This window comes from Protopterus annectens, chromosome 1.part2 (genome assembly GCF_019279795.1).
Source record: "Protopterus annectens isolate FY-2018-M chromosome 1.part2, PAN1.0, whole genome shotgun sequence".
Lineage (NCBI taxonomy): Eukaryota > Metazoa > Chordata > Ceratodontiformes > Protopteridae > Protopterus > Protopterus annectens.
Window position 1 is genome coordinate 1,001,430,079 of NC_056727.1, and position 25,319 is coordinate 1,001,455,397.

The window sequence follows — 25,319 nt, forward strand, 5'->3', positions numbered from 1 at the left end:
TTCTTTATATTTCTATCTACTCCTATCGCGTCTGAGTGACTTGCTTTTGTGTAGATTAACCGTTTTTTCTCTCTGGCCCTTCCCCCTCTTCCAAACCTGTTTAAATTAGAGGGTTCTTCTCCTTCTTGCCTTTCCTTTAACTGTAAGGAGTTGCCATTTAAGTTAGAGGCTCTCCTTAGGTGGGGAGTTTGCAGTTTAAATTAAAGGGTCTCCCCACCTTCTCTGTTTTTCTCTGTCTGTAAAAAAAAAAAAAAAAAAAAAAAAGATATTTTTGTCTGTTATTGCCTAGTTTTGTCACTTTGTCTAGCTTACATAGTGCTGTTAAGAGGCTTATTGCATAGTTTTCTTATTAGTAGTTTATAGCGTTAGACATACCGCTTTTTTCTCTATTATGTCCAAGAATTCTGCCAAGGATTTGAAATCTTCGGGTTTCAAAAAGTGCGACTCGTGTTGCCAAAAGATGTCCCTTACGGATGGGCACACAAGTTGCGTATATTGTTTAGGACCTGTTCACCTGCAGGACTTGTGCTGTATCTGCCATGCTTTAAGTTCACGAGTCCTGCAGGAGAGAAGAAACAAGTTAAACTTGAGTGGTTTATTGAAGAGCCCCTTTGATGCTGCCATGGAGGGGACTCATCCAGCTAAAAAGTCGGACAAAGTCAAGCCTTCATCCTCTTCGGCTCAGAGTTCTGACCCGTCTAAGGACAAGGACAAACCACAAGCTAAGTCGGACCCGACTTTCGGTTCTGACAAGACATCTTCACCTATGGCTCCATCTGTGTTGTTGGAGCCAGTAAGGTCCCATAAACGTTCCAGGTTTCCTGCCTTGGAACTGGTGTGGTCTGCTCCACAGTCTCCATTATTGCAATCTGTGGCGGGCAGTCACTGGTCTTCTACTCACTCCTCTCGGTCATCCAGGAGCCTCTCGATTGATGATGTGGAGAGGGTGGTAAAGAGGCTTCTTGGGACACCAGCATTAACCAAAATACTTTCAGGCCCATCCCAGACAGAAATGTTGCCAACAGCCCAAACAACATCTGTCTCGATTCCTCCTACGACTCCTCTGAGTTCGGAGCCGGAGTGTATGGAAGTCGTAGTGGTGGAACCGTCAGTTCCTGTAACCTTCTCTGGTCTTTCGGTTCAAACTACTGCTCCAATCTCCTTGATACCACCTTTTTTCGAGGGATCTGGGAGCCAATGCTCCCTTGTTGGCTCTGAGGGGGAAGAGCGGCATCGGACCCTTGTCCGACCCTACTCTCCCTCTCGGTGCTTCGGCGCAGGTCAGCTCATCTCTTACATCGGCTTTGGATCCATCGCCCTCAGTTTGGAGGAAATCTCCCACTTCTTCAGAGCTGGAGATTCTTTCAGGTGAGGACCACGATGCCTTTGAGGTGATGAGCATGCTGTCTGCTGAGACAGCTCCGCCCTCGGCTCCATTAGCTCCTTTGCCTTTGGTGCCAGTGTCTGCCTCCAAACCTCCCCTCCAAGCGTAGGGAACCCTTGCTCCTGGATGCCCCATTGGGCGATCCCACCTTGTCTGAAACCTCCCCTGAGCATCCCTCGGCGGAGGTCCCTTGGAAGAGAACTTGCAAGAGGAAGCATGTGGACTCCCCTGAGTCCTTGACATCAGACACAGACTTGACATCAGGCACAGACTTGATGACTCAGAAGGGGTCCCCACGGTCTCCCTCTGAAGATGTCTCTCTTTCAGACATCTTAGAAATCCTTGGACAGAGGGGTGACTGGATGTCTCTTGCCCCTTCCGAAGGTGAGTCATTTACCTAGATGCATTTGGTTCCCAACCCTCCCACTTTTTGGGTATCTCTTCCTTTCAAGCCACTATTGCACGTAGTGAGCCAGAAGGCTTGGAGCTCTCCAGACATGATGGAACTAGTTCCGCGGATGCCCAATAAATTCATTACAGCCCCTGAAGACAGGCTCTTCTTATCTAAAGGTGTTCCTGTTGATGCTATGGTGGTGGCAGCAGCCACCAAGAAGGAATTAGTGGAAACTTCATCTGTCCATCCGCTGAATAAAGAGTCTCATACAATGGACAGATACGAGAAGCATATGTTTTCTTCAGCGACCTTTACACTCAAGTCGCTGAACTATTTGTCCCACTTTACAAGGCATCAAAGGGATTTCCTCAAGGAGTTAGGAGATACCTTACAGGATCCTACATCTGCGGGAGCCCCGGTCAAGGTGGCTTCTCAGCTTGTGACCTTGACTTCAGTGGTTAACTCCTCCTTGCGGCTCATTTCTTATGCAGCCGATGAGGTGAGCAGGGTGGCAGGCACAGGGGTAGCCTTACGCAGACACTCCTGGATGCGCCTTTGCCATTTTGCGGAGCCCTTCAAGTCTTCCGTTACCAGTGCCCGCTTTGATGGCTCATCCCTTTTTGGGCCTCAGGTAAAAGAAACTCTTACCAGGTGTGAACAGGATGGTAAAACTCTCTCTGCCGTTAGAGTATGTTTTTATGCTCCATCTAGACCCTATCCTAAAGGCCAGAAGAGTGGGAAAATGTGGTTCCAGAAATCCCAGGGAGCTTCGCCTGAAACACTTGGAGAATTTTCCCTCCGGGGCAGAGGGGGAAATAATGGAAGATTCTGACCTCGCAGCAGGGGGCTGGTGGTCCGCAGAATCAGGGACACAGAGATACCTTCTCTGGTAGGCCCTTCCAGCAATCCTGAAGGGAGACCGGACTGTCCGACTCTGGAGATAGTTGGGGGGGAGATTATCCTTGTACCCAAAAGCCTGGCAGACAATCACAGAAGATACATGGGTACTATCCATAATATACAGTGGTTACATATCCCCTTCTCCCCTTCTCAAAAAGACAATACTCTATCCCAGATGTTCCGCCCAGTCTTTGGGATCAAGCAATCCTAGAGGTTCAAAGGTTGCTAAGAAAAAGGGTCATCCAGGAAGTCCACGCTGACCAAATCGGATCCGGTACTTACTCAAGGTTCTTTTTAGTTCCAAAGAAAACAGGGGACTGGAGACCCATTTTGGATCTCAGCAGGCTGAAATAGTCAGTCAAGAAAACAAAGTTCTGGATGGTAACACTGCACTCCATTTTTCCCTTTCTGGGACAAGACAATTGGATGTGCTCTATTGATCTCCAGAATGTGTACTACCACATAAAAATGGACAGATGGTCAAGGAGATATCTACGATTCTGGCTGGGAGCCAGTCACTATCAGTTCAGAGCTCTGCCCTTTGGTCTCACCACAGCCCCCAGGGTGTTCACCAAATGCATGGCAGTAGTTGCGGCTCACCTGAGGTGTCAAGGATTCTGGGTGTTTCCATATCTAGATGACTGGATCCTTACTGCCACCACCGAGCATCAACTAATCAGGGTGAGGGAATACACAATCCACTCTTTTTCTCAACTTGGGATCACCATAAACTATGAAATATCTGCCTTGTTACCTTGTCAATATATTACCTTTATAGGGGCAGATTTAGACACAAGGGCCATGATAACAAAGCTGCCTCGAGAGTATTAACGATCCATCGCCAAGTTGTCATGCTGTTCACACAAAAGGGGATTCAAGCAAGATTTGTCCTCAAGGTCCTGGGTTCTGTGGCGGCGGCGGCAATCACTCTGGTTCCTATGGCTCACTTCCACATGAGAATTCTACAGTGGCTTCTATTTGCATAGTGGTCATTGCAGGATTTACCCATGTCACATCAGATTGTGATCACAGAATCCTGCAAAAGAGATCTGAAGTGGTGGCTTCACTCCCCTATGGTGATAATAGGCAGGCTGTTTCTACCCCCCCCCCCAACCTGTAGCCACAGTGACTGTGGATGCTTCCCAGATAGGGTGGAGGGTCATTATCTAGGACAGACTGTTCAAGGAACTTGGCAGGAACACGAGTACCACTTGCACATCAATGTCCTGGAGATGAGAGCAATGCTCCTGTCGTTGCAAGCACTTTAGGACTCTCAACCTACAGGGACTGTAGCAATTCATACAGACAATATGTCGGTAGTATGGTACATCAACAAGCAGGGTGGAACCAGATCTTACCCCTTGTGTCGAGAGGCTCTACGAGTTAGGCAATGGGCAATGTCTTCCCAACGTTTCCTGGTTGTAATGCACATCCTGGGGAAATCCATCCTGATAGCGGACAAGCTCAGCCAGACTAGCCTGATGCCCCACGAGTGGTTCCTGAAGCAGGAAGTTGCAGACTTGAATTTTCACAAATGGGGCCAGCCATGCTGCGATCTGTTTGCCACCCCCCTCAACAGCAAATGCAGCAGCTACTTTGCCCTAGTCCCACCACCGGGACAGTCACTCAGAGACACACTTGTTCACGATTGGCCCCCGGGACTGCTTTACGCTTTTCCACCTTTTCCCCTGATCCCTAAAGTTCTTCAGAAAGCACAGTTGTTGGGTTGCAAGTTAATCCTCATTGCCCCTTACTGCCCTCGTCCGATATGGTTCCCATTCCTTTGGCCTCACCTGCAAGGTGAGCCTTGGATCCTGGACCCAGTGCCAGATCTTTTGAGGCATCTGTTGGGGGCTCTCCATCCTTCCATTCAAACTCTCAAGCTCACAGCTTAGTTTCTTCACTTCTGGTCATAGCCAGGCTTCCCGATGTTTCTCCAGCAGTTAAACACATTTTGATTTCCTCCCGTAAGCCCACTACTAGGAGACTTTATGGTAGTAAATGGAAGAGGTTCTCTTGTTGGGCGGGCAGAAATCAGGTTGATCATTTTACTGCTCCCATTTCAAAGATTCTTGAATTTCTTGCTGAAATCTTTAACCAAGGAGCAGCTGCAGCTACTATCCGAGTTCAGTTAGCTGCCATTTCTAATTTCCACATGGGAGAAATGCAAGGCATTCCTAAGACGTACTACCCTATTAAGTCCTCCGATAAGAGAACCCCCCCCCTTAGAATCTAAATTTAGTTTTTGATGCTCTGATTCTTCCTCCCTTCGAACCATGTGTTTGTTCACTCAAATTTCTGACTTGGAAGACCCTTTTCTTGGTTGCAATTACCTCAGCTAGAAGGGTTTCAGAATTACAGGCCTTATCTATTCGTCCCCCGTACATGATTTTCCATAAAGATCGGACTTCTCTCAGAACCAACCCCTCCCTCTTACCCAAAGTATGTTTTGAATTAATCTATAGAGCTTCCTGTGTTCTTCCCTAATTATGGCAACAAGGCAGAGTATAAGCTTAATCAGTTCGACGTTCATAGACAGTTACGTTTCTATTTACACTGGACCAAGGACTTTAGAAAATCTGACCAATTGTTCATATCCTTTGCAGACAATAAAAGAGGTTGTGCAGTCTCAAAGGTGACTTTATCAAAGTGGCTTTCACACACTGTAAAACATGTTTGAGTTGCGTAAACAAAAACATCCAGGGAAGATTAAAGGGCGCTCAACAAGGGTCTTGTCTACCTCTATTGCCTTTCAAGCTAGATTGCCTTTGGATTTGATCTGTGCAGTAGCTACATGGGCTAATCCTCATACCTTTATCACTCATTACAAAGTAGATGTGGCCTCCCAGAACAGAGCATCCTTTGGTTCCACAGTTCTGAAGAGTTTTTTTCTAGTGAGCCACCCAAGAATCAGGTGCTGGGGATGCTGTCCAAAACAGCAAGAACGAAGGCGAGGTATGGGCAACATAGCATAAAGAAGTTATGTACTTACCATAACGTTCCATGTTTGTTGTACTTGATCTCGCCTTCCTTCTTGCATCCCACCCTCCTTCCCCCTTCCTGGAGGACCAAGAGGAATCCCTTGTTCTATTGGTTATACTGGCTGGGTTTCCTTTATACCATAACTTATGGCTAGTCTCAGTCTACTACTATTACTATCGTGGAGGGGTCACACCTTTATATGTAGGTGTCATCAGATATGTAGAGTATCTCTCTTGTCTGTTTATGTGGTCTAGTGTTGGGTTAGCACAAACGAGATCTGAGTAACTACCGCTAGGCATGCTGGGATAGGGGCTACCCTCGAGCCAGTAATAGCTCTCAAGCTATAGTATACGGCTGAGTCAGAGCCCAAACAAGAAGAAGGAAGGTGAGATCAAGGACAACAAACATGGAACATTATGGTGAGTACATAACGTCTTTATTTAAGTGGCGCAGATTCTCCAAGTGGTGTCAAAGGAATAACCAGGAGCCACTCACTACTCCGATACCAATGGTCCTATCCTATTTGTGTGAGCTACTCCACTCAGGACTAACTTATTCTTCAGTCAAAGTCCACTTGGCTGCCATCTCTGCCTGTCTGCCCATTACACCCCCTCTGGCATCCAGACTGGAGGTTAAGCTTTTTCTGAAAGAAGTTCTCTACATCAGACCCCCCCCCCCCCAGGAGACCCTTTCCCCCTCCTTAGGATTTAAATGTTGTTTTAGAAAAACTAACATTACCTCCTTTTGAACCAGCTCACTCAGTTTACCTGAAGCTATGCACCCTGACAGTAATTCTGCTGGTGGACCTTACCTCCGCCAGGAGGGTCTCAGAGATACAAGCCCTTATAGCCACCTCTTCTTACCTTGTTTTCCAGAAGGACAGAGTGGCTCTCAGGACCAACCCTTCCTTCATGCCCAAGGTAGTTAATGAACTTTCATTGAATCAAACCATTAATCTACCAGTTTTCTATCCTCATCCACAAAACTCCTCAGAGAAGACTTTATATTCCCTGGATGTACACAGACAACTCTGTTATTACTTGGACAAAAGTAAGTCTGTGTGGAAATCTCACCACCTATTCATTTCCTTTCATACCAGAGCCCTAGGGAAGGCTGTCTCAAAATAGGCCATTTCCTCATGAATCTCCAAGTCCATTTCTTTGTGCTACTCCCATCATGGGAAATCCTTGCAAGGCCATGTTAAACCTCACTTTACCAGGGCAGCTGCCTCCTCTATGGCCTCTTTCAAAGGCATGGACTTCACCTCTATTTTAGAAGCAGCCACTTGGACCTCAGTACACACCTTCACCAAGCACTACAAGCTGGATATGGCCTCTAGAGCTTTACCAGGTCTGTCCTCCAGGGAGTGGTTGATCAAGGAAACCTTTCCTCCACCTAAGTTCATACTTAAAGCTCTGGTACTGTCCCTTCTGTTATGAATACTGCAACATGAGAAAACAAGGACATAGAATAGATGTGTAAGAACTTACCATAACCTTGGATATCCTTCTCTTCCTTGTTGCAATATTCTGTCCCACCCACCTACCCCATGTTTCCTCCTAACCAGAGCTCCATGGCCGACCTGTGGGGACCTAGTAATTATCTTCCCCAGTCTTAACTCTCCTCTACACAACCAACCTACTGCCCTGGGCCTGGCCTACATATAAGTCTAAGGGTCTCCCACTAGGACCCTCCTTTGCAGTCCACAGGAGCACTACTGTATGCAGCAAAACAGTTCTGATGAGGGTATGTGCAGACGCCACTTTTATACCCAACGTCAGTTTATGGCCCTGGAAAGAGACGTCACATATACCCTCCTGGAAAAAAAAAGACTTTGGTATACTGGCCGGACAGTGGCACTGCAGGCAGCAACTCTCTACTGTTATGAATACTGCAACATGGAAGAGGACATCTAAGGTTATGGTAAGTTCTTACACAACTATTCTTCTCTAATGTAACAGTCTCTGACACTAAGTCAAGTGTAGAAGACATGATCATCTCTGCCTTTCAAGTAGCAAGGCATTTTGTTACATGTAGGTATGATGCATGTGATGCTTCTAGAGCAGCTGTAACTGGGTCAGTTCTTAGATGGTACACTTGGCTGATGCTTCAGTCTCTTCCAAATTACGGGAAATCCAAATGTCTGGATGCTTCACTAGACAAATGCAATTTTTGTCAGTTTTGTGGAAATTTTCAAGAAATTATAAGAAAGCGATAAGATCATCCAAGGGGTTAAGGAGTTGTTTCTTTCAGAGTAGTTGTCCTACCAAGTCAGGACTGTTCTGAATAGTCCTCAAAAGGCTCTTAACAAAAAGGCTAAAAACGTTAACAAAAAAGAAGGGGTAAGACAAGTAAAATATGACTTTAAAGGACCCGAACTTATCCTTTTCTGAAATACAAATTATGATTAACTTCCTCAATCCTCTCCCACCTCAGATATTCCCCTTCCAAAATTGCAGATAAGCATTCTCTCTTTTTCTGCTTTAGAGGCTCATAACTTCAGACTGTTGTGTTTTGGACATCATTGAAAATGAATACAAACTCCAGTGAGAATCCTCTCCCATTCCTTAAGAAATTCTTCAAACCTTCCAGATTCACAGCATCTTGTTTTGCCAATCATTTCAGACCTATATCTCCAGAGAATCATTCAGCCTGTCCACCTAGTCAGATAGGAAAAGTTTATACTCCAGATTTTTTCCTGGTCTGAAGGAAAGAAGGAACTTTGAGACAATGTTTGCATATGTCCAAAATAAATACCTTTCTAAAATTTCCAAAGTTCAGGATGCTACTCTACAAAATCACTTTCCTCTCCTTTTCTGTCAAACTTTGCCTAGTTGCTCTATATCTGAAATGTGCCTGTCTGCATATTCCTGTCCTGCACAAAACACAGACCATTTTTGAGATTTGTTGCTTTGGGATATACTTTCATAGGTTCTTAGGAAAATATTAGGCCATCAGTCTGTAGACTATTACAAGGCCTAGCCAGTCACCAGAAGTCAGAATCAAATTCTTACTTTGTGTCTGCAAGGTTAAGACGTTACCTGTTGTGCCAGCCCTTCTCTCAGCAAATGGAAGCTGAACTCATCATCCCTTGCTTAGGAGGACCAGTGCCATATCCATTATGTAACTGGAGCCTGACCATCTAATTCTTTACCATTTGTTTTATCCACATCCTCAAGGGTTTTCACAAAATGTTTAGCTCATGTTATGACCTTTTGCAAGCTTTAAGGCTTCCTTATGTACATATTCAGCTGTCTGCTTGATCCAGGCTACTTTCGGACAAAAAAATCAAGGGCATCCATTTTTTCCATAGTTAAATGATTGCGTCATCTCAGTTTTTTCAGTTCTATAGTTCATCATAAATCTTTTCAGCTCTCTTTGGTTCACACTCAATCTGAAAAAAAATGTTTAAACTCCTCTCACAAGTTGGTATTTCTAGGGTGCCTGCTAGACATCTCCCTATCCATTGCATATCTGCTTTCAGACGAAGTGTCATCTTGTAGAGCTCATGTTCTGAATCTGGCCCATCAGACCATGTCCACTGCAAGAGAGTTTTTCAGAATTCTGTGTTTTGAAGGCTTCCTCCATTCTAATTGTTTCCTTTGCAGTACTACAGACGTGAAAATCCAATGATATATCAAATCAGCCTGGATCCAGCATCTTCAGCCCTTGTCTTACCAGGTTTCAGTGCTCAGTTTCATCAAGAAAGGAGCTCCTTTTGTGGCCTAGTCATGTCTTACTAAATCTGTGCCTCCCATTTTCTTCCCCCTCTTCGTATTCACTCACAACAGATGCTTGAGACTTCACAGGGAGTGCAGTGTTTCAAGGCATCAAGGTTCAGGTTTTGTGTGGGAGCTTCATTTTCAAAAGAAGCATCTAAGTCTGAAGGAGATGACCGAAATAAAAGCTTTCAAAATCTTTAGTCAGCTGTGGATCCCTGGACTCGTGTTTCTGATAACTTACAACACCACAATGATATGGTATGTAGGCAAGGGGTGAACGCAGTCATACCCTTGTGCAGACTAATCATGATTGCATGGGAATTGGCAGTATAGAACAGCCTCATTATACAGGCCATGTACATTCTATCAAAGTAGAACATGGTGGTAGACACTTTGAGCTGATCCAGGATTGACCCTCACAAGTAGATTCTGCACTTGGTAGTATTCCAGGACATTGTCTGTCTGTGGGGAACTCCCCAAGTAGATCGGTTTGGCTTTTTCGGCAGACAGCTAAACCAGTTTGGTTCTGGAACACCTTGCAGAAAATGGTACATTTTCTTTACCATGTACTGGAATGCTCCCCTGTGCCTATACTTCGATACCCAAAGCAAGACATACTTGCCACAGATGCTTCTAATAACTCCCTTTTGGTCCAAACAACATTGGTTCTCCCTTTTCATTAATCTGCCCATGGGCAATTGCCAAAAATGTTTGCACAGAGTGGAACTTCTTCTCACACAGGATAAGGGATCCTTATTCCACCCTGTCACTGGAAATTCCCTCTTAAAAGTTTGATCCCATTTAGGGACCTTTTTCCTCAGGGTATGCACGGGGTATTAAGGACGTTCTACTTAGCAAAATGGAAAATATTTACTAACTGGTGCCATAAAAAGAGAGCAAGACCTATCCCAAGTGGGGGCTTCTCTGGTTTTTCAGTATTTGTGTGGATTTCTCAATTCTGGCCTTGGGTACACTTCTGTAAAAGTACATCTTTTGGTCATTTCTGCTTGTCTGCCTTTGTATCCCCCCCCCAATTTTTCTTTACTGCAAGTTAATTAAATTTTGAAAGACGTTTTGCATATTGGACCACCAAGAAAAGAAGTGGCACCTCTTTGGGACCTTAATTTTGTTTTGGAGAAGTTACCTCTCTCCAGCTTGAACCTGTAGATAGTGTTTATTAATAATTTTAACATGGAAGACTACTTTGTGTATCGTTCTTACTTTTGCTAGACAGATATGAATTACAGCACCTTATGTCTATGTAACCTTGTTTTTTCACAGGGTAGGATACATTTTTCTTTTATGTCAGTGGTAGTTTCTGAATTTATTTTCAATCAGACCAGTTATCTCCTTGTGTTTTACCCTGAACTCAAAAACAGAGGAGAAGGCATTCTACATACCTTAGATATCCACTGACAGTTGAGATTTTATCTGGGCAAGACTAAGGATTTTAGAAAGTCTAACCAGCATTTTGTATTCTTTGATGATGAAAAGAAAGGACAGTTTATAAACAAACCATTTCTAGATGACTGTATGAGGTTATAAGTTTTTGTTAAACTCACCATGAAAAAGCTCACCTCAGAAAGTTAGGGCCCACTCTATTAGAGCTGTGGCTTTTTGGAAAGAGGTGAACCATAGGTCTTTCTTAGAGGTGGCTCATTCGTCTTCGTGCATATCTTTCCAAGACACTACAATCTTTAGTCAGTGTTCATAGCAAAGGCTGGATTTACAAAAAAAAAAAAAAAATCCTTCAGGGGCTTCTAGGCTCTAGTTCTTCTCTGCCCACCCTTTCTTCCTAAGCAGTGGCAGTTATCTTGTATAGTTATGGCTGCTGCATCAGTGATCTAATAAAGAACATAGTACAGTTAACATAGCAGTCAATATTTGAATGTACCACTGCTGCAGTGTTAGCAATCGGCCACCTTCCCCTTTTTCTTCTTGCTCTTTCCTTGGCTGGGTGAGGTATTCTAGTTTACCTTTGTAATCCTAACATGGCAAATCCTGATGTCTTTGACCTATTTATTGTAGACCTTCAAGCTTCGGCAACCCCTTTGGACAAGAAAGCAGTGGGTTATTTGTTCTTGTCTGGCCCTCTTACAGAAGTACATCTTTCATGCTAACGGTGGACTTAAGGGGTGCCAAGAAGCAGCCTAGAGCTCTGTAAAATGTCTTTCATCTGATATATGACAGAATACATTCTATATGCTACAGACATCAGTTGTTATGGTGAGTTAACTTGCACAACTGCACTTTTTTGTTCTGCATTAGTTTGTGTGTTAGGGAAGCAAGGAGTAGTGTGCATTTCTCTTCCTTGGGGGAGGGGCAATAATGACAAATCTGCAAATATGATTACCTAAAATTTGGAGGGTAGGCTGGTTTCTGCTGGAGGCTGCAGCTATTTGGGGAAGTCTATATTTAATTCAATAGCTTTCTTGCCTTTGGGTGAGAGGAAATGTTTTTTTTTTTTTTTTAAGCCCAGAATAAGTGGCTGTTAATTTTGGACTTAATGGTGCTGAAAGTTCAGCAACTAGTCTAGAGAGATGCCTGAGTATTTAAAGTGAGGTAATTTCTAAATGGTCACTGTTAGATCAAACTGGTGCAGTAGCATAAAGCTGTATAGGATGTATCCTGACAAAGATCAGACGCCCAGCCTAAATACAAAAGGTTTTGGGCTCCCTGTACACACACCATATGTCCATTGAAACACAAGAATGCCAGTATAAAGGTAGACTTATGGGAGTGAAAACTTTTTTTGCCATTGAAGATTCAGTTAGATGTTGTCCTGGTTGCATCTTTAGTAGTTCAGCGATCAACTTTTCGAGTTTAAATTTTGGGCAGATAATTACCCCATAGGTGACAGAAATGTTTGTGGTATTGTTTGTCTAGAAGAAAAATAAGCATTTTTGTGGCCGATAGATTCCATGCAAAGACAGATGTTCTTCGTGTTTCACTGTTGCAGTCATTACATTTGGGTTATCTGTCTGCAGATAGCCCTCAGCCGGCCTGAATATCAAAGTCTTGGATTCCTGCATCGGATGCTGTCTCTTCTTCCATGACGTCAGGGCGTCATGGGTATAAAACATGCAGCTGACGCCATTACATCAGTCTTTCTTGCTGTATGGTGCCCGAAGCAGAAGCAGTTCGCAAGTGCCGGTCGGCTGACTCCTGAAATTTTTGATTTCGAGTTTCAGAACCTAAGTCTTCAAAAAAGCTAATACCCCGTTGGGGATCTTTTTCTTGCTCCTAACCGATGTCGGTAAACGTTAACAATTGTATTACCTGTGGAAAGCAAATACCTCAAAGATTTTAATCCGTACTGCATTCCTTGCATAGGCCCAGACCACGATGTCCCTCGCTGTCGGTTTTGTGCCTTATTCAACCCTCTGACTATCCGTCGTCGGTTTCTTTTTGCAGCAAATTATTTTGGTACTCGGTTTAACTATCCAGAAATGGCTTCGGTAAGCCATCCAACTACCGACATTCCGAAAACACAGAAAGATAAAGACAGAGACAGACTGCATAGGTCCAAAGCTGCCGGCGATGCTTCCGTTAAGCTAGTTGCCAATTTGCCAGTACTCAGTGAGGCACTTTTGCAGCCCCTGATACCCGCTACTTCAGATTTGCAGGCCTCTACTGAGACCCATTCGGAGTCCAGTATGCCGCGAGAGGCTTCTTCGACTATGAAACATGCGGATGTCTCTACCTTGGATGGGTCCGGAGCTACTGTGCAGGCACCGGCTTCTGAGGGTGTGATCAGGCCTACTAACTTGCATTTCAAACCAACGCCGTCTTCTTCAAGGTCTAAAACTCGACCAACGCCTAGAAAACTGACATCCAAACCGCATGGTAAGGCACATATGCCTAAAAACAAATGATAAGAACAGCTGAAAACCTTATTACTTTAATTAGGGGAAGCCAGCCTTCTCCCTCTAAGAGACCTAGAACTGATTTTCCTTCTGATTCTTCTGATCAGGATTCTGAAATTTCTGTTTCTTCTGATTACCAGGATTTGCCCTTATCTACACATGAGGATTCTGATGCAGATGATTCCATTCCCTCTGCTTCCCCTCCAGAAGATTTTTCTTTTGGTGAAACCTTGCACACTCGTAGGGAGCATTTCTTTTGGGAAAGCCAGGATTACACTGACTCCAAAAAGAGGCTTAGGGAATTCTTACTCCTCCCTCAACACAGGCCTTTAGCTATCCCGCCTGTCCTGGACATTGTAGATGATGCCTTCTTGGAATCTAGCTTGGCCCCAGACACTTTACCTCCATCTCCCAGGAAGCCTACCAGGTATTACAGAGTACCTGACTCTCACAATTTCCTCTTCAAGAATCCTACTGCGGGCCCAGAAACCATTTCCCAAGGGCCTAAAGGCATTAAGGCTACTACTGCCAAAAACCCTACCCCCTCTGATAGAGATTCCAGAGCCTTGGACATATGGGGTAAGAAGATATACACTTCTGCTACTTTGGCCATTAGGGCCTTAAACTGCCAGTTTTGTATGTTAAAAGTATCAGCAGCATATTATGGGACTACTTAAACAGAAAATTATGTTGATTTCTGACTGTGCTGAAAATAAAGAATTACAGGATTTAATGCATTCTGCTGAGCAAGTTGGTAAACATACCTTGCAATGTGGTTTTAACTCTTTAGAAGCATCGTGCAGGGCTGCTGTCACTGGGTATGTACTTAGAAGGCATGCTTGGCTTAAGGAGCAAAATTTGCCAGATCATGTTAAAGCTAAATTACTGGATGCTCCCTTAAACTAAGACCACCTGTTTGGCAACAAAGCAGAAGGTGGAGGAAAAAACTAAATCTATGCAAACTCTTAAAGATTTCCTGCAAGTACAGCCTCCTAGGTTTAGCAGGCATTAGCCTTCTAAGAATTGGTCCTTTCCTGTCTCTTCCAGGCCTTCTCAGTCCAAACCCAGGAACAGCAGACCACCTAGGCTACAGTCTCAAGGTACTCACAGGCCTAAGCAGTGGGGGGTTCCCACTTGCAGAAGTAGTAAGACACCCCCTATGTAAAAATGTCACAATGACTTAACCTTAAACCTTCCAAGCCTTGCTCAACTGCCTGCTCCCTTAGGGGGAAAGATCGCCCTGCATGCAAAAAACTGGGAACTCTCTACCCAGGACAAATTGGTTTTAAATATAGTTTTCCAAGGATACAGATTCTATTTCCACACCTTACCAAACCCAAACGGTTGGCCAGACCTACCCCCAAATCAGTGGGCAGAGGATCAACAGCAGGTTCTCTCTCTTCTAAGTATCAGGGCTATTCAACCTGTCCCAGCAGAAGAAAGGGGACAAGGTTTTTACTCAAGTCTTTTCCTGGTACCCAGAAAAGACAGCTCCTGGCGTCCTATCCTGGACCTCTCTATCCTAAACACTTTTTTGGTAATCCCAAAATTCAAAATGCTAACACTTCAACAGCTGCTTCCTATGCTAGGCAAAGATGCCTGGTTGGCAACCTTAGACTTAAAGGAAGCTTACCTGCACATTCCAATAAGGGAATCTTTCAGGAAATACCTACGCTTCAGAGCAGGCTCCATGCACTTCCCTTTGGCTTATCTACTGCGCCCAGGGTATTCACAAAGTGTCTAGCTCCAGTTATTGCATTTTGCAGGCAAAGAAATATTCAAATATACCCATACCTGGACCATTGTCTAATTCAGGCAGAAAGCCAGGACATGCTACTAAAACATCTGGCATTTGTAAAGAAACTTCTAACCTCGCTGGGGTACACCATAAACGAAGAAAAATCTCATCTAGTACCCTGCCAGCAAATTGTATTCCTGGGAGCAGGCTTGAACACAACTTCCCAGATGGCTTACCTCACGCCAGAGAAACAAGTTTATTTGACAGCCTGCTTCAAACTACTGGCCACAAAGACCCAGCTATCTGCAAGGAAAATCCTGCAAGCCCTGGGGTTCATGGCTTCTTGCATTCTACTAATTCCATATGCAAGACTGCATATGAGGAAACTGCAGTGGTATCTAAAAAGCCTATGGTGTCAACATTCTCAGGACCTGGAAACAGTGATTTCTATCGTTCCTTGCTTAAAGACAGAGTTCCTTTGGTGGGCAGAGGCCTGCTACCACAACAAGGGGCTCCCATTCACTCTACCCCCTACCGCCCAAACCCTAACAACAGACACATCAGACTATGCATGGGGGGCTCACTTGGCACAGCAGTGCATTCAGGACAAATGGAACACGAGTCAGATGCACCTGCATATCAATCAAAAAAAAAATGTTAGCTGTACAGAATTCCTGACAGCTTTCAAGGACCACATTCTTCCAGGACAATTACTGGTAAAGACAGACAACACCACTGTTATGCGGTACATAAACAAGCATGGGGGAACCCACTCGTACAATCTCTGTAGACTAGCTATGGCTCTGTGAAACACAGCCTTGAGCTATCAAGTGCACCTACAAGTTCAATTCCTGCCAGGCAAGCTACATTCACTGGCAGACGACCTAAGCAGAAATCTCATGGACCCACACGAGTGGAAACTGGAACCAAAGATGTTCAACCTTTTGAGAAACAAATGGGGGAATCCAGAGATAGACCTGATTGCCTCTCCTCAGAACTACCAATTGGACAAATTCTGCACAAGGACTTCCCACAGTCAAGCTTGGAAAGTGGACGCCCTGTCCTTCACCTGGGAAAGCCTCTCAGTTTATGACTTTCCCCCTCTGCCTCTCCTCTCGAAAGTTCTGCTAAAGATCAAACAGGACAAACCAAGGACAATACTGATTGCACGTGACTGTGGCCACGCCAACACTGGTACCCCCTCTTGCACAGTATGTCACTGCTGGAGCCATGGCACCTGCCTCAGACACCTTCCCTGCTGTCCCAGCAGGAGGGCCAGATTCTGCACCCTCAACTTCAAACCCTGAACCTTGCAGCCTGGCTAATTCCTTGAGCTCTCCAATAACATCCCTCAGTAAGCAGGTGCTAGATGTCATTATGGAGGTAAGGAGGCCTAGTACTAGAAAATCCTATGCTGAAAAGTGGAAAAGATACTGTTCCTGGAGCCAGACTCGGGGGTGCCCAGCTTCCAGCATATTCTTCAGTACTTAACAGAGATGCTCCACAAGGGCCTTTCCTTCTCGTCAATTAAAATTTATGCCTCTGCCCTTTCAGCTCATTATTATACTGAACCACCTCTCTTCTCTCACCCCCTACTAAAGCAATTCCTCAGAGGGGCCAAAAATTTAAGACCACCTAGGAGAACCCCTACTCCAGCCTGGGACCTTAACTTTGTATTGGAAAAGCTCACTCTACCTCCTTTTGAGCTAGCTGCAACTGCAAAGTTGAAATTCCTTTCTTGGAAAACAGCCTTTCTTCTAGCCATCACTTCAGCAAGAAGAGTGTCTAAATTACAGGCCCTCATGGCAGTGGAGCCATTCATAATCTTCCATGCAGACAGGATGTCCCTCAGGACCAGTTCTTCCTTTATGCCCAAGGTGGTGTCTAGTGTGGCCCTTAATCAGTCCATTCATTTGTCTACTTTTTTCCAAAATCCACAGAACAAAGGAGACTGAATACTGCACTCCTTGGACGGGCACAGGCAACTTTTATTTGGACAGGACTAAGCCTCTCAGAAAATCTGAACAGCTGCTAGTTGGCTTTGCTGCAGGGGCAGAGGGGAAGGCCATTTCAAAGTAAACCATTTCTAAGTGGATAAGCCATTGCATTAATTTCTGCTATAAGCACCATGGAAAACCTACCCCATCACATTCCACCCGGGCTGCATCTACCTCTACAGCCTTTCTCAGCGGTGTCGCTGCCAGGGACATCCTAGAAGCTGTTACCTGGAGTTCTGTACATACTTTCACCAAACATTACCACATGCCTATTTTTTCTAAATCCATAGCTGGTTTTGCCACTGCAGTTTTGCAGGGCTTAATAACTGGTCCTAATGCTCTCTAACTTCCTCCTCCCTTCCTTAGCTTTGTAAATCAACCCAAATGTAATGACTGCAACAGTGAAACACGAAGAACATAGTACAGTTGTGTACACTTACCAGTAGATGTTAGAATGTGTTCACTGTTGTGGTCCTGTTTACCCTCCCTCCAGCCCCCTGACTTCTCTTGGCTGTACTTTTCTTCTTGTTTAGTGTATTTCAGCTTTCTGGTGTATTTGCTTTTTGTTGGAGGTGTAACCTAACATATAATTGCTTTCCATTATGGGGGCACCTGACATTTGGGGCAAGAAAAACTGATGTAATGGCATCGGCTGCATGTTTTATACCCCTGACGACCTGACATCAGGGAAGAAGAGACAGCGTCCGATGCAGGAATCCAAGACTTTGATATTCAGGCCGGCTGAGGGCTACCTGCAGGCAGATAACACAAATGTAATGATTGCAACATTGAATACACTCGAACATCTACATTTATGGTAAGTGTACACAACTGTAGTTTGCATAGCTTGTTTGTCTGTTTGGGGAGGTTCGCAAAGTTCATTCCTGTAGTATTTGTCAGTCACTTATCCCCTAAATCTATCAAAAGCAGTTTACAGGCAATTACTTTTTTCTTAGAAAATCAGAGACTGAGGGCATTGTCTAATGTTTCAGTAGATTTCCAGGGCTGGTGCATCACTCATCCTTCCTTCTTTCTCTAAGAAACAAAAGAATTTGAGAGAGGTGACTGAAGCGTCTTCTCCTTCTCTCTTCTGGTATTTAATGACAGTATCTTCTGTGGCCCTTTTGTAGTTCTTGGCCATTAGTCTCCTAGTCACAATCCCTCTTTTGATGTTCTGTGAGGTGCAACTAAGAGTTGGGAGGACAACACATCCTCAAAGACTGGATGTATGCTACCTTCTGAAAGGAAAGAACCTGTCTACCCTGGATGTCAGACCTCTGGCTCTGGTGAGGAAGGATTGTATGTCTGATTTAGGTCCTTCATCTAATACCCCAAAAAGAGAAATTGGAAAAAAAAAAAAAACATGCTACCCCTCCCCATCACCACCACCACTCCTTCCTGGAAGTCTAATGAAGAGTGGCATTCTTTTTCAGAAGGCCTTTTCAAAACTTTTTAGCTACTGAATTCTGCTGCTTCTCCCTCTCAAGAAAAGGAACAGATCTCTTTCTTCCTTTAATTCTAACACTCAGTCTGATGGGGAGGAAAGTGGCTTAGACCATACCTCTCAGGTTTCCTTCTTTGATTCCCTAGAGCTTGAGTTCAAGAATAATGTTTTGTAGGTTCATAGATTAGTACTAAGCTAACTGCCCTTGCGAGCCATTTTAAGCTTAGCCAATTATCTCTTGTGAGACTCAAACCCTGCACCTTGGGTTTGTAAGGCAAACACCTTAACCATTAGGCCACCCTCCCACTTGTCTCCCTCTCAAAAAAAGGAGCAGATCTCTTTCTTCATTTCTTCTGATTCTGCTGTAAATGAAATTTCCTTTACCGGCACCATTGTCTAGATGAAGGAACTTTTCCACTGAGAGATTAATAGGATTTCAGACACCCAAAAAGATGTGATTTTGCATGTGGACACTCCTAAGCCATCAACTATTCTCCCATCATAGCAGCTTTAGAAGATGCTTTCACTGCATCTGGTACTTTGCCTGATAGTCAACCCCTTGTTCCCAAGAAACTTGATAGATTTTACAAGGTACCCCAGTCCCATATATTCCTTTTTCATAATTCTGTGACAAATTCAGCATTTATTTTATTAGGTAAGGAAGCTGGATCTAAACTCTTTTCCTAATCCCTTACATTCAGATAAGGATACAGCCTTTGACAGGCTTCTACTCTGGTCTTCATGACAATTAACTGTTGTGTATCTGGGCTGCATGGTTCAGACAGTGCCAGTATTGGCCTGTCTTCCACCTCTAAGGATTTTGTCCCCTGACAGCTTTTCTTTGCCTCTTCTTCCTCTGCCTGCCATTCCTGCCAGGGAGTTTCTTCGGGCCCTATGATTCATGGTGTCTTCTTTTTCCAATGCTCCTTCTTGACAGACTGCATATGCAAAAACTTCAATGGTACCTCAAGTCAGTTTGGCTTCAGCATTGCCACCCCCTGGATTTTGGAGTGCCTCTCCTTCCTTGTCTCTAACGGGAATTCTAGTGGTGGATTCAGTAACTTACCCTCAACCCAGGCCTTCCCCTTCAGACTCCAATTTCTTCTTAAGAACTGTTCACCAATGCTTCAGACATAGGATGGGGAGCTTTTTGTAGTCATCTGAAAGTACAGGGTCTGTGTCCCCACCACCAGAAGTCAGACCATATCAGCATCAAAGAGTTGAGAGCTCCGATTCTGGCCCATCAGGCTTTTTACCCCATGCTTTATCCAGGCCCTTGAAGGTTTACAGAGACAACACTGCAGTGATGTATGTCAGCAAGCAGGGGGGCACAAAGTCTTACCTTCTTTGCAGGCTAGCTCTTCAGGCCTGGGATCTGGCTATCATTTATCAGCTAACTCTTCAGGCAGTATGCATTTGTTCAGAGCAAAATCTAGTGTCAGACTCCTAACAGATCTCAAATACAGGCTCACAAATGGATGCTTCACAGAGATGTGTTTCTGTACCTAGTCCATCATTGGGGTATTCCTCGGGTAGATCTGTTTGCCTACCCTCTGAACAGGCAGTTTCCCTTTTTTGTTCCAAAGTACCATGCCATCTGATGAGGAAGACAGAGACCCTTTTTTCCTTGGAAGGGGATGTATATTTTTCTGTGCCTTCCTGTACTTCTAAGAGTCCAGCAGAAGATTCAGCTGGACTCTCCAAAAATCTTACTAGTGACTGTCTTTTGGCTAATACGGAATTGGTTCCCCCTCTTAATACGTCTGGCCAGGGGCAATCCCCAGAAATTACCTCACCAGACAAACAGGACAAGGAGTAGCTCATCTGTCCTCACTTATCTAGTCTTCATCTAACACTGTGAGTGATAGAGTTTTGATCCTTTTTAGGCACCTCTTTTCTGAGGACGTGATTAGTATTTTACAGAATTCAAGAAAACCAACAGCCAGAAAGCTTTGTATGTCCAAATGAAAAGACTTTATGTCTGGTGCCATGCTGGTAGCCAGGACCCCTTTTTAGTGGACATCCCTCTGATTATCTTTAAATTATGTGAGTTCCTCCAATCTGGCTTGTTGTTTTGTGAAGGCCTGTTTATCAGCTGTTCTGTGTGTCTGCCCTTGAATCCTCCTTTGGCCTGTCGTTTTGAGGTCAGTTTCTTAAAAGTATCCTACATCATCTACATCAAGGAAGCCAGTTCCTCCTCCTTGGAACCTTAATTTTGTTTTGGAAAAATTCATTAAGACTTCTTTCTGCAGTTTCATTTTCTCTGCAACATTGTACTTGGAAGACTGTCATGTAGCTTGCTCTAACTCCTACTCGGAAGATTTCTGAGCTTCAGGCCCTTATGGCCATTCCTCCTTGTTTGTTTTTTTTTTTCACATAGACAGGGTACCTCTTCATATACTAATCCTTGTTTTATGCCCAAGGTTGTTAATGAGTTGTTTCATCTTTCTTCTTTAGTTTTTAAACCTGTGTGGTTCTTCCTTGCAAGTGGGTTCACTAAGGAATTTATCATTGGGTGGTTCTTGTTAGTGAGTTGCCCTTAAGTCAGGCAGTACAATTCTCTTCTCTTTTTATCTTTTCCACAGTCTACGAGTGAGAAGGTCCTGCATACCCTGGATTTGCGCAGACAACTCTGGTTTTATTTGGATAAAATTAAAACCATTCATAAGTCTGACAACATTTGTGTTTTTCATCCCAGGACTTTGGGATTAGCTGTTTCCAAGCAAGCCATCTCCTCCTGGATATCCAAGGCCATTTCTTTTTGTTATTCTTTTAATGGCAAATGTCTGTCTACTTCAGTTAGAACTCAATCCAGTAGGTCTGATGCCTCTTCTGGTGCTTTCTTCAATGGTTTGGACATCAATTCAGTCCTTGAAGCTGCACTTGGTCTTCAATGCATACCTTTGCTAAACATTATAAATTGTCTATGGTTTCTAGGGCCTGAGCAGGTTTTGCTATGACCATGCTGCATGGGTTTGTTGAAAAATCTTTCCAGCCTTCCACTTCCCACTCCTTTTATTGACTTTTTGTACTCTCCCTAAGGTGAAGATGAAGATTACTACAATAATGATATAGAACAACATAGTACAGTTGTGTAAAATCTTAGCAAACAGTCGTTGGCCTTTTCTTCACTGTTACAGTATTTGGTCCCTTCCTCCATCCATCCCCCATTTTCTTTTGGGTTTTGATTTTGTTACCCTCCTGGGCACAGGTTCCCTTTTTCCATGTGCATTTTCTCCCTTTGGATGTGCATATCCTTCCTTTGTCAATTCATTTCTGGGTAATTGTGTCCATACGTTACCTTTATGCCCTACATCTTGTGCGGGTGGCATGTGTGTGGTGTATGGTGCATAGAAGATCTAAAGGCTGTGGTATACTGGTCGGACATTGGTCTGTCCTTGGCAGGAGGTCCCTAAGGTTAAGAATACTGCAACAGTGAAGAGAAAGACATCTACTGTTGTGGTAAGAGTTTACACAACTGTACTTTATGGTAAGTTTACTTGTACAGCTGTAATTTCCTGTTGCTAAGACTCTAAAAAGAAATTGGTGAATGTACAACCTGGTCATGACAGTATGTTTTTATGCTTTGTAATCAGGATGTGTAACTTTATTGTGGAGTTATGTGGCTTGTAATTGTCAGAACAAGCCAGAAATTTAGGGCTCAGTAATAGTTTCTAGTACATAACTTCTATCTATGTTTATTTGCACCTTGCTGAGGATGTCTGAGTAATGAAATTACAGTTAGTTACGAAATGATTTGGTATGTTAAATGGAAACCCTTCTTTAAATTTTATTTGTATCAGACTGAAATCTTAACATTTATAATTTGCTGTGTTGAACCCTGAAGCTAAAAGGGGGAATAGCATTCCAGTGGAAGAAAATACTTGCTTAGACGGTCGCTGCTGCTCCTTGGCTGACACTTGCTCACAAACTTGATCAGTATGGTTATGAGCATTGACCCTAAAACAGTGTCAGTAGGCACACTTGGTGGCATACATTTTCTCTGGTTTTGAGAGTTATTTGCACACCATTACCCAAAAGTATGTATCCTGTACAGCAAACTGGAATTTACTTTTAACTTTTACTGGAATTCTCTCTTAACCTTTAAATGCTAAGAAATTAAATAACGCAACCTGTAGTAAATGTGAGCTTTTTTATTGGCTTATTGCATGAGTTTGTTTTGTTTTTCTACAGGTTATAGTGTTCTGTAAAATGAGCAGCTGATAAGTCGACCTTGCTTATTTCTCAAAGTATCTTGGGAGTGTAAAGTGAAGAATCTAGTGTGAAGAATCTTTGTTTATCACGTATTATTTGAATATTTTTCCATTATATTCCTTAATTTCTCTGTCTTAGAGCTCTGGAGACTTTCATCCGAGAAAAATATGACAAGAAAAAATACATGAACCGAAGTATTGATATCAATGCATTTCGGGTGAGTCCTGCATATTTTTAATGTCTTTCTGTTTGCTAATTAGGTAAGCATTCTTTGCATATTTATAGAAGTTCTCCATATTGATCACTGTTGCAGTAGAGTAGGTAAGATGGGTTATATCCTACATAAGATATAACAGCTGGTCAGCTTCCAAAGGTTCAGGACACTTTTCTGTCTTGCAGACCTTTAGCTCGAACCAAACTAAAAAGACAGGTTTGGGCAAGCCCTTCAGAGCTTTCCTGCCCCCCCAAAGCAAGAGTTCCTCTGTGGGAGTTTGAGTATCAACTGTCAGCTTGTGCTGTTCCATTGCTGGGCAGACAAGTTCCCTTTGGGGAAAAAAAAGCTTGCACATATTATTTTTAATGTATGAATTTATTTTTTTGTTGAGGAAGGTATGTTTAAAGCCAGGAATATATGTTTTTATTGACTGTCACACGACTTTACTGTACTTTTAAACAGGAGCGCACTTTTGTGTTTGACCATTTAGAGGCAGATTTAAAAATTATAAAACATTTTTTTCTGTGGAGAAATTGTATTTATATTACTTTTGGGGTGCTGGTAAATTGTGTTAGTGTGCTTTTTACTGTGTTTTATTGGGAAAAGTGACTTTATACTACTATTAAGATTTTATCAGCTTGTACTGCTTAGTTTCCCTAAGAAGGAAGTGCCATTTTTAGCTTGTACATGGTGTTACCTACTGATCCCATAGTATGTCCTTCTTCCAGCCACATACTGAAGATGTTAACTAAACAGCCTTTGATACCACAGCAGGCTAGCAGATGTTCTTCATCTCACATTGCTGCAGTCATAACTTATGGGTAGTCCGCTGTCCTCGGTCGGCCCGAATACCAAAGTATTAGGCTGACGTCGGTCATGGGCGCTCAGATCTGACGTCAGAGCGTCAAGGTATTAAAGCGCATGACCGACGTCATTTCCTCAGTCTTTTTTGCCGCATGGTCCAAAGCAGAAGCAGCGTTTGCAAGTGCCGTTCGGCGTTCTGAAATTTTCGTATTCTGAGTTTCAGACCGAAACCAAATTGGGCTAAGTACCCCGTTGGGGAATATTTTTGTTTTTTCTTGCTTCAGTTATTTCCGGATGTCAGAAAAAGTGAATAATTGTATTTCTTGTGGGAAACAGATACCGCATAGGGATTACCATTCTCTTTGTATTCCTTGTTTGGGACCTGAGCACGACGTAGTAGGGTGTCGCTTTTGTGCTAGATTTAATAAGCGCACCATTAAACGTCGGTTGGATTGTGCTAGGCTTGTCTTCGGTAAGCGGTGTAATTACAATATGCCGTCGGATCCTCCGACGCCCGCTACCGCGAAGAAATGCAAAGATAAATCTTTGAAGTCCAAGCAGGATGACTCGTCCGTTCCGGACGCCGATTCTTTAGACACTATGGTGGATTCGGTTGAACTGGCTGAGGTTTCAACTGAGTCTCAGGGGGAGACGTTGGTTTTGCAAGATGTGGCCTCTCAGGAGTCAGGTCAGGCTGAGGGGGCCTCTCAGGTTGTTGTTCTCCCTTCTTTACCTAAGGTGGTTAGGCCTTCTCCTTCTGTCTCTAAGGTACCTTCCAAAGGCAGGCCTGGTTTGCCTGCCACAGGTGTCAGTCCTGGTTCTGCAGGTTCTGTGCCTAAAAAACACATGCTTAAAATGGCAGAAGATTTAATTACTTTAATCAGGGGTTCTATGCCCCCTCCTGATAAGAGGCCTAGGGTGGAGCCAGAAATAGAAAGTTTGGAACAAGCTTCAGATTACTCAGAGTCTTCGGCTGAAGACATTCAGGATTTCCCTGCTTATTCTGATTCTGACGCAGAGGATTCCACTCCTTCTGCTTCTCCTCCAGAGGATTTCTCTTTTTCAGAAACCCTGCATTCTATGAGGGAGCATTTTAAATGGGAAGGTCAGGATTACACAGATTCCCGGAAGAGGCTTAGGGAATTTTTGTTTTTACCACAGCATAGGCCTTTGGCTATACCTCCTGTTTTGGATGTTGTTCAAGACGTTTTCTCTGAGGCTTCCCTTAATCCAGACTCTTTGCCTCCTGCTCCAGTTAAGCCGGATAGGTATTACAGGGTGCCTGAGGCGCATAAATATCTGTATAAGAGCCCTAGGGCCGACCCAGAAACTATTAGCCAGGGATCTAAGGGTGTCAGGGCTTCTGTTGTAAAGAATCCAGTTCCTATGGATAAGGATGCTAGAGCTTTGGATAGGTGGGGTAAGAAAGTGTATACCTCTTCCACTTTAGCAATGAGGGCTTTGAATTGCCAGTTTCATATGTTGAAGTACCAGAATTTTCTCCTTACTCAGTTAAAATCTAAAGTGGATGCTTTGGCAGAGGGCATAGAGTGTAAGGAATTACAGGATTTGGTACATGCCTCTGATCAGGTGGGTAAGCATGCTTTGCAGTGTGGTTTTGATGCTTTACAGGCTTCTTCCAGGGTGGCTGCCACTGGT

At 43.8% G+C, this 25,319-nt stretch overlaps 1 protein-coding gene across 2 annotated transcripts in view; it reads left to right on the plus strand.

Annotated features, from left to right (window-relative positions):
* SMAP2 (small ArfGAP2) overlaps positions 1–25,319 on the plus strand; it is a 976,618-nt gene that overhangs the window by 303,669 nt on the left and 647,630 nt on the right. For both annotated transcript variants that reach the window (XM_044059966.1, XM_044059967.1), the window contains exon 4: positions 22,781–22,859. In XM_044059966.1, coding sequence (XP_043915901.1) covers positions 22,781–22,859 — 79 coding nt within the window. The remainder of the gene's footprint in view (positions 1–22,780; positions 22,860–25,319) is intronic.